Raw genomic sequence first — 18,485 nt, 5'->3', positions numbered from 1 at the left:
CAAATTCTTTAGTAGCTGTGTAAGAAAGGGTACAAGATAGGGAATTTCTTGAGTCTGTCTTACCGACACTCTTGTGAGGTAGTTATTAAGCTTAGTTCTTTCTAACTACCAAAGGTATTTTTGTATGCAGTCAAAGAAATGAAATGTTAAAAAAGTAGTTAGTCTTCTAAAATAAAATAAAAAGTTACATTTTAGTACATTGGTAAACTCCTAGTTGCCTACATGTATACTAACTTATGAATTAAGTAGGTAAGTTGTGTTCTTTTTATTTTTTGTAGATGTGGTGGTACCGTGGGAGCTATTCTGACATGTCCACTGGAAGTTGTAAAAACTCGGCTGCAGTCTTCTTCTCTGACGCTTTACATCTCTGAAGTTCAGCTGAACACCATGGCCGGAGCCAGTGTCAACCGAGTAGTGTCTCCAGGACCTCTCCATTGCCTGAAGTGAGAGCACAGTACTCATTTTTACTTTTATTGTAGTTTATCTACTTAATGATGGCCATATATTTGTTTGTTTATATTGACATTTAAAAATTTTTACAGATTTAATGATAGAGTTACTCTGAATTATGTTCATTAATAATGATCATCCAACATTTTATATTGGCTAATATAAAATGTATTATCTTGGATAATATAAAATGTATTATCTATCTTGTATATATTTGGAATATTTTTTGCACTTATTCAATGGATTTATTTTCTAAAACTATTATAGGTATTTTATTTTGAATTAAGTAATCCAATTAATGGCAGTCTGTTACTTTTATATAACTTAAACAATAATTGAGATTAAAGCAGACTTATACTGATTTTAAAATGTGATTCAGTGTTTAGCATTCTTGATGCATTAAAAAAGATTTGTTTGTACATTTCACCATACTTTATTATGTTACAAATTGGGTTGAAATTTAAAACTATTGAAACTAGGTTTTACATGTTTAAACTTAGATATGTAACTGAATGCCTTGTGTGTTTGCTTTATCAGCTCAATTGGGACATAATCTGTTTGAACTTAGTTTGCTAGTGTTTATTCTGTAGTAGCAAATAAGCTCATACTGTGTGTTTACTTTCTCTACCAAAAGATTTTTATCAGTCTTTTCTTTGTTTAAACTTACCTAAGTACACGAATAGGTAGAATAAAATTGTTGTTAAGTTTGAATTAAAATGCCATACTTATTTGTAAATATTTCCGATTAATAAGAATATTTTAATATGATTTTGACATTTATTACCACTGATTACCTCTCTGAGTTCTCCCTTTGACCTTTGTGACAACACTATTTTTCATTATGCTGGTGGTGTTTTTTGCCTTTTTTTTTTTTTTTTTTTTTGTCTTATTCTTTTTTTTTCTTTTTTTTTAAATTAAATTATTATCTGTGTACATATTTTAACATTGCCCCCCACCTCCCATACATACCCTCCCTCCCCAGAGTTTTGTGTCCATTGGTTGTACTTATATGCATGTATACAAGTCCTTCGGTTGATCTCTTATCTCCCCCAGATCTCCCCGCTGTAATTTTACAGTCTGCTTGTTGCTTTACTGTCTTTATATCTATCTTTTGGTTTGTCAGTTTATAATGTTTTTTAATATCCATAAATGAGTGAGGCCATGTGGTATTTCTCTTTCATTGACTGGCTTATTTCACTCAGCATGTTGTTCTCTAGTTCTATCCAGGTTGCTGCAAATGATGAGAATTCCTTCTTTTTTATGGCAGCATAGTATTCCATTGTGTAGATGTACCACAGTTTTTTGATCCAATCATCTGCTGACGGGCACCTAGGCTGTTTCCAGATTCTAGCTATTGTAGATTGTGCTGCTATGAACATAGGGGTGCATATATCCTTTCTGATTGGTGTTTCTAGTTTCTTGGGATATATTCCTAGGAGTGGGATTACTGGGTCAAATGGGAGTTCCATTTTCAGTTTTTTGAGGAAACTCCACACTGTTCTCTTCAGTGGTTGCACCAGTCTGCATTCCCACCAGCAATGCACGAGGGTTCCTTTTTCTCCACAACCTCGCCAACACTTGTCATTTGCTGATTTGTTGATGTTGGCCATTCTGACAGGTGTGAGATGGTACTGCATTGTTGTTTTGATTTGCATCACTCTGATAATTAGTGACTTTGAGCATGTTTTCATGTGCCTTTTGGCCTTCCTTCTGTCTTCTTTTGAAAATATTCTATTTAGGTCCATTGCCCATTTTTTAATTGGATCATTCATCTTCCTTTTATTTAGTTGTATAAGCTGTTTGTAGATGTTGGAGATTAAACCTTTATCAGTGGTAACATTTGCAAATATGTTCTCCCACACAGTGGGCTTTCTTGTTGTTTTGTTGATGGTTTCTTTTGCTGTAAAAAAAGCTTTTTATTTTGATGTAGTCCCATTTGTTTATTTTCTCTTTAGCTTCCATTGCCCTAGGGGCAGTATCAGTGAAGAAGTTCTTTTGGCATATGTCTGAGATTTTGTTGCCTGTGGATGCTTCTAGTATTTTTATGGTTTCCCGTCTGATGTTTAAGTCCTGTATCCATTTTGAGTTTATTTTTGTGTATGGTGTAAGTTGGTGATCTAGTTTCATTCTTTTGCATGTATCTGTCCGATTTTCCCAACACCATTTATTGAAGAGACTGTCTTGACTCCATTGTATATTCGTGCCTCCTTTGTCAAATATTAATTGAGCATAGTGATTTGGGTTGATATCTGGGTTCTCGATTCGATTCCATTGATCTATATGTCTGTTTTTGTGCCAGTACCAGGCTGCTTTGAGAACAGTGGCTTTGTAATACAGTTTGAAGTCTGGTATTGAGATCCCTCCTACTTTACTCTTCTTTCTCAGGATTGCTGTGGCTATTTGGGGTCTTTTATTGTTCCAAATGAACTTTTGGAGAGTTCTTTCTAGGTCAGTGAAATATGCCGTTGGTATTTTAATGGGGAGTGCATTGAACCTATAGATTGCTTTAGGAAGTATGGACATTTTGATGATGTTGATTCTACCAATCCATGAACATGGTATGTTCTTCCATCTGTTTACATCTTCCTCTATCTCTTTTTTCAGTGTCGTGTAGTTTTCCGCGTATAGGTCCTTTACTTCTTTAGTTAAGTTTATTCCTAGGTATCTTAATTTTTTTGGTGTGATGGTAAATGGAATTGCTTTTTTAGCCTCTGTTTCTATAAATTCGCTGTTGGTGTATAGAAATGCCATAGATTTCTTGGCGTTAATTTTGTATCCTGCTACATTGCCAAATTCATTTATTAAGCCAATTAGTTTTTTAATGGAGTCTTTTGGGTTTTTTATATACAATATCATGTCGTCTGCAAATAAGGATAACTTTACTTCTTCTTTTCCAATTTGGATGCCTTTTATTTCCTCCTCTTGTCTAATTGCAATGGCTAGTACTTCCAGTACTATGTCAAAGAGGAGTGGCGATAGTGGGCATCCCTGTCTTGTTCCTGTTCTTAGAGGAAATGGTTTTAGTTTTTGCCCATTGAGTATGATGTTGGCTGTGGGTTTATCATATATAGCTTTTATTATGTTGAGGTATGATCCTTGTACTCCCACCTTGTTGAGAGTTTTTATCAGGAAAGGGTGCTGGATTTTATCAAATGATTTTTCTGCATCAATTGATATGACTATATGATTTTTATCTTTCAACTTGTTTATGTGATGTATCACGTTTATTGATTTGCGGATATTGTACCAACCTTGCATTCCTGGAATAAATCCTACTTGGTCATGGTGTATGATCTTTGTGATGCTCTGCTGGAGCCGATTTGCTAGAATTTTGTTGAGGATTTTGGCATCTATGTTCATGAGGAATATTGGCCTGTAATTCTCTTTCATTGAGTTGTCTTTATCTGGTTTTGGTATTAGGGTGATGCTGGCTTTATAGAAGGAGTTTGGAAGTGTTCCTTCCTCTTGAATTTTTTGGAATAGTCTGAGGAGGATAGGTTTTAGTTCTTCCTTGGATGTTTGGTAAAACTCTCCTGTGAAGCCATCTGGCCCTGGGCTTTTGTTTGCTGGAAGCTTTTTGATGACTGTTTCAATTTCTTCCCAAGTCACTGCTCTATTGAGATTTTTAGATTCTTCCTGATTGAGTTTTGGAAGTTTGTATTTTTCTAGGAATATGTCCATTTCCTCCAGGTTGTTCAGTTTGTTGGAATAGAGTTGTTCCTAGTATTTTGTAACAATCTGTTGTATTTCAGTGGGGTCTGTTGTTATTTCACCTCTTTCATTTCTGATTTTGTTTATTTGGGTCCTCTCTCTTTGTTTCTTGGTTAGCCTGGCTAGAGGTCCATCTATCTTGTTTATCCTTTCAAAGAACCAGCTCTTGGTTTTGTTGATCTTATGTATTGTTTCTTTGGTCTCTATGTCGTTTATCTGTGCTCTGATTTTTGTTATTTCCTTCCTTCTGCTTACACTGGGCTTTTCTTGTTGCTCTTTTTCTAACTCTTTGAGTTGTAGAGTTAGATCATTTGTTATCATTTTTTCTAGTTTTTTGCAATAGGCTTGTAGGGATATGAACTTCCCTCTCAAAACTGCTTTTGCTGTGTCCCATAGATTTTGGATAGTTGTGTTTTCATTGTCATTTGTTTCTAGGATGTTTTTAATTTCTTCCTTGATTTCTTTGGTAACCCAGTCCTTGTTTAATAGCATGCTGTTTAGTCTCCATGTGTTTGATTTCTTTGGATTTTTTTCATTGTAGTTAATTTCCAGTTTTATGCCACTATGATCTGAGAAGATGCTTGATATGATTTCTATCTTCTTGAATTTGAAGAGACTTTGCTTATGTCCCAAAATGTGGTTTATCTTTGAGAACGTCCCATGTGCGCTTGAGAAGAATGTATATTCTATGGCTTTGGGGTGGAATGTTCTGAAGATGTCGATTAATTCCATCTGGTCTAGCGAGTCATTTAGGATTGATATTTCTTTGCTGATTTTTTGTTTAGATGATTTGTCAAAGGGTGACAGTGGGGTATTAAAATCTCCTACTATGATTGTATTGCTATTAATCTCTCCCTTAATGTCCTCCAGCAGTTCTTTTATATATTGGGGTGCTCCGGTATTGGGTGCATATATATTTACCAGGGTTATTTCTTCTTGTTGGATTGCTCCCTTTAGTATTATGAAGTGGCCTTCGTTATCTCTTGTTATGTCCTTCACTCTGAGATCTAATTTGTCAGATATAAGTATTGCTACCCCAGCTTTTTTTTCACTTCCATTCGCCTGGAAAACCTTTTTCCATCCCTTCACCCTCAGTCTGTGTGCATCTTTTTTTCTGAGGTGGGTTTCTTGTAGACAACAGATATATGGGTCTTGTTTTCTTATCCAATCCGTTACCCTATGTCTTTTGATTGGAGCATTTAGTCCATTTACATTTAAAGTTATTATTGATAGATACTTATTTGACGCCATTTTTATTCTATACCCCTGTGTTCCTTCTTTGCTTTCTATTTCTTTAATTTTACAGTAGACCCTTTAGCATTTCTTGCATTGCTGGTTTGGTGGAGATAAATTCCCTTAGTCTGTTTTTGTCTGTGAAGCTCCTGATTTCACCTTCACTTTTGATTGATAGCCTTGCTGGATACAGTATTCTTGGATTCAGACCCTTCCTTTGCATGACTTTGTATATTTCATCCCATTCCCTTCTGGCCTGATAAGTTTCTGTGGAGAAATCAGTTGCTAGTCTGATGGGGGTTCCTTTATATGTAACTTTCTGTCTCTCTCTGGCTGCTTTTAAAATTCTTTTTTTGTCGTTGGTATTTGCCAGCTTAATTATAATGTGCCTAGGGGTCAGTTTTCTGGGGTTCATTTTGCTTGGGACTCTGCGAGCATCTTGGATTTGTGTGGGTTTTTTCTTCTCTATCTCAGGAAAGTTTTCTTTCATTATTTCTTGAAATACGTTTTCCATGTCTTCCTCAATTCCCTTTCCTTCTGGAACCCTTATTATTCTAATATTGTTTTGTTTTGTATTGTCCCAAAGTTCCCTTAGACTTTCCTCCTGTTTTTTAATTTTTTTTTCCAGAAGCTGTTCTAATTGGGTATTTTTTTCCATCTTGTCTTCTAGCTCACTGATGCGGTCCTCTGCTTCTTCTAATCTACTCTTGATGCTTTCTATTGAGTTCTTTACAGTAGCAATGTCATTTTTCATTTCATCTTGGTTCTTCTTCATTTCCTCTTGGGTCTTACTCATATTGTCAAATTTGTCTTCCATTCTTTTTAGCCATCTTATGATCATTACTCTGAATTCTTGCTCTGGTAGGTTGCTTGATTCTATCTCGTTTACTTCCTTTTCTGGTGAAGCCTGCTTTTCTTTCATTTGCGGACTGTTTTTTGGTCTCCCCATGATCTAGGATGTCTGGTTGTGTAGTTCTCTCTCTCCTGCTTTGATTTAAAGGCACAAAATACAACACAACCAGGTACAACACACAAGGCACTGAATAGAAATGTGTTTGCGATATTAATAACCACCAATAATGGTGACTAGAACCCAGCTAACAAAAACATACCATCAAACAAAAAGCATAGGCAAATCAATCTTATAAAAAAAAAAGCATACAACTTCAGTATAGTTAACATTCAACATACAACTTCAAAGAGTTAGAGAGAAAGACTGTTTTTTTGTTTTGTTTTGTTTTGTTTTGTTTTTAGGACAACTGCAAGGGAGGTGTGAATGGGCTTGGAGCAGGTAGTTGGAAATTAGATGTATACAAGTAGGGTGAAATTTTAGGAGGGGGTAGACAGAAGGAATGGGGAAAATCTAGAGCAGGAAAGGGTTAAGATAAACGGGGTACCAAAGGAAAAGATCGGAAAGAGGGTGAAGGCCTAAAGGTAAGGTTGAGATAGAATAAAATGTTGGAGAAGGAAAGATAGATAAAGACTGTAGAACAGTAATCCTGAAATAAAAAAAATATCTATATAATCAAATGAAATAAAAATAAACAAAGGAAAATAGGATGAAAAAGGTAAATTAATAGTAGTAATAATGTTGATTACATATACAATGTAATAATTATAAAGATAAAATCAAGTGAGGAAAAAGAAAAAAAATAGTTTCTTGAGTAAACGTTGCAAATAATGAAAACAAAAATAAAAACCAAAAATTTAAAAATTAAAAAAAATAATAATAAAATTTAAAAAATTTAAATAAAATTTGCAGTAATGATGGTCATTCGCTTCCTCTATTGTTATGATCCAGTCCTAATTTTTAGGCAGGTTTTGCTTTGTTTTTATTACACTAGAGTCAATTTGTGAATTAGCCTCTGGGGGTAGTGTTTCTGGGTTGACTTCCCAGACTCGAGCATCTCCAGCTTTTTTTTTTTTCCGTCCTCTCTGAAGCAGGAACTACGGAGGGGGGGAGGGGGCAGGTCCGGGCAACTGCAATCTCCCGAAACTCTCCGATATCCCTCCGAGCCAGATCCAAAAGTGTTGCTCTTTAGATATCTCCCCTGTTAGGAGCCCCGTCCACTTTCACGGGTGACACCCGCCCAACAGTGGGGGCTCCTACTTGTAATCACCGCCCTTGTCCTCCAGCTTCCGCGAGCGCGCTCTGTGCGCGCAGGCTTTTTATCTTCGCCGCGAGCACTCTCCACCCTCTCCCCGCGAAATCTGACCTTTTCGCCGAGCAGTGGGGTATTCCAATGCAGTCAGGTGTTCGCGCCGCCTGGGCTCCGCGTTCTGAGGGTCACAGCTGCTTGGTGGTCGCTGCGGCTGTGGATATTCAGGCCTCTGACACGATCCTATCTTCCTCTCAAGATGGCGAGGTTTCCCCGTCCAAGCCGGTAGGTAGCTCTGGGCAGGGACACAGCCCGCGTGGGTGCTTCCCTGTGAGGGGCACCTCCGTCAGCAGCCCCCCAGCAGTTTCTTCTGGTGTTCGCTGTCTCCCAGTTTGCTAATAAACACTCACAGCACAAGACCATCAGTTGCTCTCTTTTTCTGCTTCGGGAGAGGGCTCAGAATCCGCCCATCTATTCTTCCGCTATCTTACCTCCCTCTTGCCTTTTATTTTTAAGATTTTTTAAAAATTGATTTTTAGAGAGGAGAGAGAGAGAGAAACATCAATATGAGAGTGATACATTGATTAGCTGCCTTCTGTATGCCTCCTATCAGGGATCAAGCCTGTAACCCAGCATGTATCCTGACTGGGAATTGAACCAGCAACCTTTGGTGCATGGGATGATGCCCAACCTACTGAGCCACACCAGCCAGGACTATTCTGTTTTTCTTTCTTTTAAATATATTTTTATTGATTTCAGAGAGGAAGGGAGAGGGAGAGAAACATTAATGATGGGAGAGAATCATTGATCAGCTGCCTTCTGCAGGCCCCCTACTAGGGATGGAGCCCAAAACCCCAGCATGTGCCCTTGACTGGAATCGAATCCGGGCCCCTTCAGTCCACAGGCTGATGCTCTATCCACTGAGCCAAACTGGCTAGGGCAGGGCTATTCTGTTTTTCAGTGGTTCTGCATTCACTGACTTTCCTCAGAGGAACTATAGGACCTCTGGTCGCTGCTTTAATTTCTCACTTTTTCAGGCCCTCTTATATAAGAGTTAATTTATCATGTTTCACCTGTTATCAGTATAAAGGTGATTTCCCAGTCTTCAATCTCTTGTCCTAGCGTCTCTTTATTCTGGGTCTCTGTATTATGGCTGCTGCTGCTTCTCCCCCTCCCCTCAACATCTTTATAGAGTTTCTAGCCCATGCATTGGGGTGCGGGGGTGGGGCCAGCTGGGGGAGGGGCTGTGGGCGGTTGGCCAGCCAGCCCATCCCTCTGATTGAATTCCTGGTCAAAACTCCCTTGAGGGGACAATTTTGCATATTAGCCTTTTATTATGTAGGATAATTCATATACTGTAAAATTCATCCATTTAAAGTGTACAATTTAATTGCTTTTGGTTTATTCACAGAGTTGTAGCCATTACTACATTCTAAATTTAGACCAGTTTTATTACCACAAAAAGAAACCCTCACCTATTAGCAGTCACTCCTCATTTTCCCCTTCCCTCTTAGCCTCCTCCCAGCCCTAGGACTACTAAGCTACTTTTTGTCACGATAGCTATGCCTAAATAAATAAATTATATAATATGTGGTTTTTTGTGTGACTGGCTTCTTTCATGTCACATAATGTTTTCAAGGCTCATAAACAAGTATCTTTATATTGCCAAACATGTCATTGTTTATCTACCCACCTGTTGGTGGACATTTGGGTTGTTCGGTTTGGGGGTATTATGAAAAATGTCACTATAGGGACATAGGTTTTCATTTCTTTTGGGGATATACTAGGAATGGATTTGCTGGATCATACGGTAATTTTATGTTGTTTCACATTTTGCAAAATTGCCAAACTGTTGCCAAAAGTGGCTATATTCTATATTCCCGAGACCAGTGAATGAGATTTACAATTTCTGCACATCCTCTCCAACCCGTTTATGTCTGTGTTTTACTGTAGCCATCCTGGTGGGTATGAGTGTTTCATGGCTTCTTAACCAGGAACTTTAGCAGTCCCCCAGGGCTCTCTTAATTTTTTAGATGGCCATAGATGAGCTGTAAGATGTCTAAAAAATTAGGTGACGTTGTATACAAAATTGTATTTGCAAATGTGTATATATATATTTTTTAAAGGACAGCTACTTTTTTTTTTTTTAAATATATATTTTTATTGAGTTTTTACAGAGAGAAAGAGAGAGGGATAGAAAGCTAGAAACATCGATGAGAGAGAATCATCGATCAGCTGCCTTTTGCACACCCCCTACTGGGGATGTACCCGCAACCAAGGTACATGCCCTTGACCGGAATCGAACCTGGGACCTTTCAGTCCGCGGGCCGACGTTCTATCCACTGAGCCAAACCGGTTTCAGCAACAGCTACCTTTCTTAATTTCTGAAGGGGACTGTGATACAGAAAGGACTAAAAAGCACTGAATATTCAAAATGTGCTGTATAATTTGTTATTCTTAACTCTGTTTCTGTCTAATCTAGTTTTATCAAAAATGATTCTGGGCACCTTCCCCTTTTCTCCTCTGCCTTCACCCCCCTCTTTATTATCACTAATAAATCTATCCGTTTTCAGTAGCTATGCTGTCAAAAACAGATGTTTCATAAGTAAGAAAAACTGACCAGAGCAGCATAATACATTACAGTACAAACATAGTGGGATTTAGATGCTAAGTGTGCTATACAAATATAGGACCAGACTTGGAGAGTTATTTCTAACTCATGTTTTTCTCTTTCAGGGTGATCTTGGAGAAAGAAGGCCCTCGTTCTTTGTTTAGAGGATTAGGCCCCAATTTAGTGGGGGTGGCTCCTTCCAGGTAAAAACAAAAGCAATTGTCTCAGTCTTTTCTGTTTGAAGCTGAATGAAGGGAGATGGTGAGGAGAAGGTGGTGAGGCTAAAGCAGTGTGATGTAACAGACAGGTCTCAGGAAGCATCTGATAGGTTGGGGAGGTTGCACAGGAACTCATAGTGAGATTATTGTGAAGCAGTTTTTGTGCCAAGTTTAAAAGGCAAAGAACAAACTAAAGCGACTAGCAGAAAGAAAGGGGAAGACCTGGATCTTCAGAACTAATCCTGTTTTTTGGTTTAGGAGACAAGCTAAACAGAATGGTTTCAATCCCTATTCAAGAAGCCAAAAAAGGCCTTCATACATTAATTTGACATTTTTCTCAGATATAGTTTTATCTTAGATTGACTTCTTCCATGATAAAATGCTGTGCAGATTTTACATTCAGAGTGAAAATGCATACCCAGCTTTCTGTATCCAAACAATATACTAGGCCCATGGACTATTTTCTCCCTCAAAAAATTACCCAAATTTTGTCCTTACTATAAAGACTAAAAAAATAAGTATAGCAAGCTTGTCCTTCTACCTTAAGCACATCACCTCTTTCTCACCCAGTGCACATTCCCTTCCCACACACACTCTTTTTTTTAACAAAACCATCATTAATAAACAATGCAGTGGATTTCTGGCCTGTCATGTACATAAAATGTATATGTAGACTTAACTACCCTTTACATATATTTAATATTAAAAATATTTTGCCCAATTTGTCTTGAATGATTTTTCCATGAAAATGTGTAGAATTTTTTCAAAATTGCATAGTATGACTATTCTCTTATTAATAAGCATTTTTTAAATTGATAAGCCTTTAGGTTTATTTTCAGATTTTTGCTGTTAAAAACAATGGTTTTGTGCCTTTGGCAATTGTGGCTCAGTTGATTGGAGCATCAGCCCACACACAAAAAGGTGGTGAGTTTGATTCCTGGTCAGGTTACATACCCAGGTTGTGGGTATAGTTACCTAAAAGTAGAATTTCTGGATAAAAGGGCACATGCACATTTACAATTAATAAATATTGCTCATCTGCCTTCTGAAAAGGCATTCTACATTTTTATTTTCAAGTAGTGAATTATTTGCTCTTTATTCATGTATTACCAATTTTGGTTACTATTTATATCTTTCTTAAAAAATATTTTATTGGTTTTAGAAAGGAAGGGAGAGGGAGGGGGAGAGAGAGAAACATCAATGATGAGAGAGAATCATTGATTGGCTGCCTCCTGCATGCCTCCTACTGGGGATCAAGCCCAAAACCCAGGCATGTGCCCTTGGCCAGAATCAAACCTGGGATCCTTCAGTCTACAAGCAGATGCTCTCTACCCATTGAACAAAACTAGCTAGGGCTTTTTATGTCTTTTAATCCTTGCCAAATAGATTAAACATGATTTTTCACTGTTTTAATATATATTTGTTTAATTTTTTATATAATCGCACCCTCCTTGCAATTGTTTGTATCTCTTTTGTGAATTATCTGTGTATATTCCTTGCTTATTTTCTCATTAGAATGTCTTTTTCTTTTGAAAAAGAATTTATTGATTTTTTACAGAGAGGAAGAAAGAGGTATAGAGAATCAGAAATATTGATGAGAGAGAAACATTGATCAGCTGACTCCTGCACACCCCCTACTGGGGATGTGCCACAACCAAAGTACATGCCCTTGACTGGAATCGAACCCGGGACCTTTCAGTCCGCAGCTGAAGGGTCCATCCACTGAGCCAAACCGGTTGCAGCTCTTTTTCTTTTTTTAAATATATTTTTATTGATTTCAGAGAGGAAGGGAGAGGTAGAGATGAGAGAGAATCATTGATCTGCTGCTTCCTGCACACCCCCTCCTGGGGATCCAACCCACACCCCAAGCATTGCCCTGACCAGGAATTGAACTGTGACTTCCTGGTTCATAAGTTGATGCTCTTTCAGTGAGCCACACCTACCAGGTTCTTTTTTCTTATTGATTTCTAGGAATGCAGTGTTTATTTATGTTCACGATTTGGCATCATTAAATGTATCCTATATTTTCCTTTTTCATAAAACAGAACGTTTTATTTTAAATTATATTCACTCCCTCCCCCCTTTTTCTTTATTCTCAACTGAGGATATGTTTATTGATGAGCGAGAGGAACATCAATCAGTTCCCTCCCATACATGCCCCAACTGGGGATTGAATCCTCGACCTTTTGGTATATGGGACAACACTCAATTATTTTTTCTTGTTTAAGGAAATTATGAAGTGATCTGTGTATAGTACAGATTAGAATATACTATAGTATCTCAAAATTGTTTAACATACATTTTGATCAATTGGGTCAGTTTTATCTTTCTTTTCCCTCCCTCCTCTCCCCCAAAAATATATATGTGCTCATACCATATTTCTTTAATTCAAATGTATTTAATTTAGCCTTAGTGCTACCTAAGTCTTCCAGCCTTATTTATGTGTTTTCAAAATTTTAGACAAATACTTTCAGTTATAATTAGTTGTTCTCAGAGTATTGGGGCAGGATGAAGGGATGTCTGTTTGAGGAACTTTATTTATATTTGAGGGTTTTTTTCTTGTTTTTTTTTTTTTGTGTGTGTTTTGTGTGTGTGTGTGTGTGTGTGTGTGTGTGTGTGTGTGTGTGTGTTTGTTTTTTTTCAGAACTCACCCAAGGATATTTTTCTATCACTTGTAGATACAGTGGAAGGGAGGAAAAGGGGTGGGGAAGGAGGAGAAAAACATCAATTGGAGAGAGACATGTCAATTGCTTGCTTCCCACATGGCCCTGACATACCTGGCCAGGGGAGGAACCTGCAACCCAGGTACCTTGACCAGGAATTGAGCCCACTCTAACCACTGAACTCATCGGTCTGGGCACATGTCTTCTTCATGTCATTTAAGACTTATGAATTAAGCAATATGCCTATTGATAAAATTTAAATCTTTATTTTAGAGCAATATATTTCGCTGCTTATTCAAACTGCAAGGAAAAATTGAATGGTGTATTTGATCCTGATTCTACCCAGGTACACATGATTTCAGCTGCAATGGCAGGTATGACTATATAATATTAAAAAAAAAAATTTCTGAAACTTAGACACTTAATATATTGAATTATGATAAATTTATAAAGTTAAGACAATGTGCTTCTAATTGATTAGCATCCATAAACATGATTTTTGCATTTATTAGTATATAATAAATTTGACCAGGCCGTATATGTAAGAGCTGTTGTCATTTGGCATTTTGTAGTTAGGAATTTGTGATAGCACACAGGTAATAGACTATTTACATTGTCTTGTGTAGTTTACTGAATATTTAACTGATCAGTTTTAACCGTTGTAAGAATCCAATCATAATTACAGTATCAGTAAGTTATGGAGCTGTAATTTATTCTTCTCTCCTCGATTTCTGTTAGTGCCTTTTCCTTTCTGCTGCATGTTTTGGCTTCTGTCTGAAATGTGCCGGCAGTTCTTGGTAAAGTATTCATTTTGTCCTGTGCTCAAATGCTGACATTTTTGTGAGTGATGTATTACTGATAACTCAAGAGTTACTGTAATGTATGTATATTGAAAAATATGTTTAGCATTTCACATAAATCACACTGGATGGCACTTGAAATCTAGGCACTGGTTATGTATGTGCTTGCTATAGAAATGTTTTCAGGAATTCTTCTGTCATCATTGAGTATGTATGATTCGGAATTAAAACAACCAGTCCTGGGCTTCTCTCTGCCCTGCCTTAAAGATACACTAAACTGGTAGATTGGTTTGGCCAGTCTGGCTCTGGAATCATTTTTTTGCTATGCATATTAAAGCCATGACCTTTGGCTCTCATTAGAAAAATCTCTACAGTTTTTTGAGGTTTGTTGCATATTGAACCATGTCTCTCATTTCTAAATTATGTTAGACTTTATAAAGCAAATTATATGTACTTTCTTCACTTGTTGATCAATTAATTGTCAGTTATGTGCTTAACAATGAGTGCCTTAAACTGTTAACCATTTTCTGTTTAGAAATAAATTGGATCAATTTGAACCACATACTTAACGAACTAAGTGTAAGTTTGAAATGCTAATTTCTGAAAGATCGATTGCCATATAATGTAACATTATATTTTCTTACAAAATATTTTCAGGGCTTTTTATAGTTAGTAATTGTTGATTAACTCATTGACATTTTAAAGCTGGAAGATAAAACTTTAAAGATCAAGGCAACATACTCTTTATTTACCAATGTGGAGAGCTCTTGGGCAAGTTAGGTAATTGATGTGAACCTCCGTCACCTTATTCTTAGAGTAAGGAGGTTGTCCTGCATAGATTTGCATCTTGAGAAGTAGTTCTTCAGTATCATAGAGGTCACCTACTTAAAATGATATTTTTTAGTGTACTTTTTATAGATGCTGAATATGAATAGATATGATTTTTCCTCTGCACATTCAGCAGGTATAAGGTAAAAGTTAGTAGCTAATTACAAAGTATAGGATCTTTAGAATATATTCTGGGTTACTAGTGTTTAAACATTTTTGTTTTTAACCCCAGAAAATTTTAAAGAAATGTTAATCTTTATTTTTGAAATAATTAAAACCAAGAAAGTAAATCAGCATTCATTTTAAGTGGAGGAAAGTTGGTAGATAGTGAGATTGCAAATTCAGTTTCAGAATTTTCTGATTCCCACTGGAACTTTTTTTTTCCCCCATTAGAGTTTCTTATCAGAATTTATTATATTTGATTCACACTGCAAAGAATTTCAGTGGAATTGTTTTTTGATTTTTTTTCCTCCCAGATATATACAAGTATTAACTTTGTTTTTATTTTAAACATTGATACTATTTCTCAACTTGAATTCCTTGAATTTTGGATATTGATAGTCTTATACTGTTTAGAGATTATTACACTATACACTTGTGTAATTTGAAAATACTTCCATTTGTTTGCAGTTACATTTTTTTTTCTAAGATTGTGCTTGCAGAACTATCTTGCATTGTTTACAAGCATTAGCATTTAGCTTTTCGGTTGTTATATATATAACTACATGGTTGGTGAAACGGAATGGTCCCATGCAGACTCATTAAGGTATCCTTTTGCCCCCTTCGTTCTTGAAATAATCTAGACCAGACTGCTCTGGTTTTTCTTCAGGATCATTTTTAGAGGCCTTATAGATATGAATTGGGGGTGCAGAGTGCTTAGAGGCAGTCATGTGAAAATTGTTTTCTAATTGGCTATTAAAAAAAAAATGCTAACCTTGTCACTTTAATATCAAAAAACACACTAAAAGAAGTCCATTAATGATATTGCCTGCTATATTGTACCACATAAAGTAACTCACACATTAAGGATTTAGTAATACTGTACTTTGTACATAATTTTTATTTCAAGTCCTCAAATCATTTGCATTTTATCCATATGAACTATAGTTACTAAATCCTTTTAGCAAAAAGGGCATTTTGAAGTGAATCTTATTTTCATTTGTTGTAGTATTTCAAGGGAATACAAAAGAATTGTAAACCTCTAAATTGAGCTCTAAATGTCCATACACTGATTTTTATTTTTTTTTTATTTTTTTTTGGTAAGGCTATTTAGTCAAATTAAGTAATGTTGATTTTTTTGTCCTTTACCTCCTCTTTTTTTTTTTTCCTTCCTACATATGACTTTTGTCAGACTAAATGAAACTTAGCTATTGAGGATATTTGTATATTTTTACTTAAATGAACTTGCATATCCCTCTGTATATACCTACACACAGCTGTGTATTTAAAAAAAATTAGAATTAAGTTTTTTTATAGTAATTCCCAATTTTTAAATTTTTTAATCTAGAATATACTTTTATATACAGCATTACAGATTTAAAGAAAATGATTTCCAACTTTTATTGGATTATATATTCACAAAGTTATCACTCAGTTTTTAAAATACATGTAATTGTTTAACATTTACTAGATTTGCTTATAGCATTTACTTTTATTTTTCAAGACATTTTTCTGTTTGACTCAAAGTTTACTATCAAAGGTTAAGTTTTTGAGTAAAAATTTAAATAGAAATTATGTCTTGCATATATTTGTCCATGGCAGTTCATTCAGCCAGATTGATGGATGGACAGGTGCTTAGTGTGTTTGTCTGTAAACATTCTTCCTGTTTTTTTGTTTTGTAGAACACAAGAAATTAAATACAAAATAACCCAAAATATTCCATAAAAATGGATGTCAATATTACTGGCCATAGTGCAAAAGGTGAAAGGTACTACTGTAGCAGCATATGCTATACTGTATTTCATTTAAAAATTATAATTAAAAATTAAGTTCCTTGAATATTCTAGGTGATTTTTTTTCTTTTAAGATTGACTAAGTGAGCTGATTATTGTGATTTCAACTTGGATCATGGTAGATGATAATGGCAGGAAAATGGATATGATTATCCTCTCCAAATATTTTATTAGATTTCCCTTTGACAAGGTTAGCATTTTTTTCTTTAAGGCATAATTGTTCTTCTTTTAGGTAAGTATTTGGACTCTGAAATTGCTGCAGATGGCAAAATTTTCAGTACTCGGAACATTAAAAAAAAAAATTTATGGCCTGGTATTCCTTCCTTTCTTTTTTTTTTTAGCTTAAAATTTTCAAGAAGTTAGATCTCACCGTAAATATTTCTCAAATCCTTCCAATGGGATTCATTTTGTACACATGTTTCTGATGAGGTCACTGCTTGTTGTTATGATACAGAAAAGCCTGTGTCTATTTTAGGCATTTACTGTACATTTCTCCCGAGAAAAGAGTGAGATCGTGTCATCTCATGCTCCCCATCCGCAGGTCACTTCCTGTAGAAATATGGACTAACTTAAACCTCGTGAGTACTGATCTGAGCATCTCTTGCAGCCTCTAGTTATAAGAAATACTCCCTGGGAATTTATAATAGCTGTGGAATTAATAGAAGGCGGGAAATGAACTTGTATTTCCGGAATTTGTGTGTGCATTATCTGAATATTTTATAAAGCTTTAATTCCGATCCCTTTATAATATTCCTTCTAGAAGGACAAATGGGGTAACTTTTCAATCATCATGTAGTAAAAGCCTGGGGTCCTCAGGTTGGCCATAATTGTTTTGACCACTAAAGAATTGGATAACACTATTTAAGATATACATACTAGTTATAAGTGGTATCATAGCATCCTACAACCTCTAGAAAAAATAATTGTTTGCAGAGCATAACCTATTTTAAATGTCTAATACAGTGCTTTCTATTCTCTTGTCTGTTGATACTTGGCTTTTTTCCTACTCTCACAAAAAACATTGATCTTAATACCTACCATTACTTTCCAAATAAATGGACGATAAGAATATATAGGATCTTAGCTGTTTTTATTTTAATTTTCTTTTAGTAGTATTAATATTTTTCTCTTAGAAAGTTAGGGTGGGCTTTGTTACTAAAGAAGTTAATTGAAATAAAAAATATTAAAAGTGCAATATTACAGGTATCACTCACTTAATGAAATAGACATTTTCAGCAAGTTTACTATAAATGGGATTTCTGTTAACCTGGTTTTTAATTGATTTATATCAGCGATTTTCAACCACTATGCTGCAAGAATTTTAAAACATGACTAAATAGTCAGAAGCATAGACCTCTTTTCCTTTATATTGGCAAATTAAAAAAAAGAAAACTATAAGAGCCAACAAAACAATAGATATTTGCTGTGAATGAGTCAAAAATATCTTTGTGTGTGTGTGTGTGTGTGTGTGTGTGTGTGTGTGTGCTGCAGATTTTTAGTAGTTTATGTGTGCCATGAGATGAAAAAAGGTTGAAAATTGCTGGGTTTATGTTATCAAGTGGAGTCTTAGATGAAGCAAAACTTAAAATTGTATTTTAAAAGTTTTTCAAAACTTCCTAATAAAACACTAACCACACTACTAACAGTATGGCCAGTGTTATTGCCACTTTGCTTTAACTGACTGTGGAGCAACATTAATTCTTAACCTACAAATAGCTTATTCATAGACCTCTAAGTCAGTTTTAATATTTAACAGGGTTCTCAGAATATTACTATGGATTAGCATATTAACAAAATGTCACAAAATTTAAATGCCAAAATAAAAAGTATTTGGAAATTTCAGGGCACCATTCCCAGTATCATTGTGTATGTTTTCTTAGAAAAAATAAGCAGATATGTTTAGTTTTGGCTGTTTGTCCA

The 18,485-nt window shown here is 35.6% G+C and overlaps 2 protein-coding genes across 2 annotated transcripts in view; both read left to right on the top strand.

Moving 5' to 3' along the window:
• The window catches only part of CLSTN2 (calsyntenin 2), a 908,802-nt gene that overhangs the window by 725,571 nt on the left and 164,746 nt on the right, over window positions 1-18,485 (top strand). The window lies entirely within an intron of this gene.
• Window positions 1-18,485, top strand: part of SLC25A36 (solute carrier family 25 member 36) — a 39,019-nt gene that overhangs the window by 8,520 nt on the left and 12,014 nt on the right. Inside the window, exons 2-4 of the mRNA XM_084902482.1 lie at window positions 279-443; window positions 10,230-10,307; window positions 13,259-13,359. Of these exons, the coding sequence (XP_084758608.1) occupies window positions 279-443; window positions 10,230-10,307; window positions 13,259-13,359 (344 nt within the window). The remainder of the gene's footprint in view (window positions 1-278; window positions 444-10,229; window positions 10,308-13,258; window positions 13,360-18,485) is intronic.

The sequence above is a fragment of the Pipistrellus hanaki genome (genome assembly GCF_964339955.1).
Source record: "Pipistrellus hanaki genome assembly, chromosome: 13".
Classification (NCBI taxonomy): Eukaryota; Metazoa; Chordata; class Mammalia; order Chiroptera; family Vespertilionidae; genus Pipistrellus; species Pipistrellus hanaki.
This window is presented reverse-complemented; position numbering and strand designations above follow the sequence as displayed.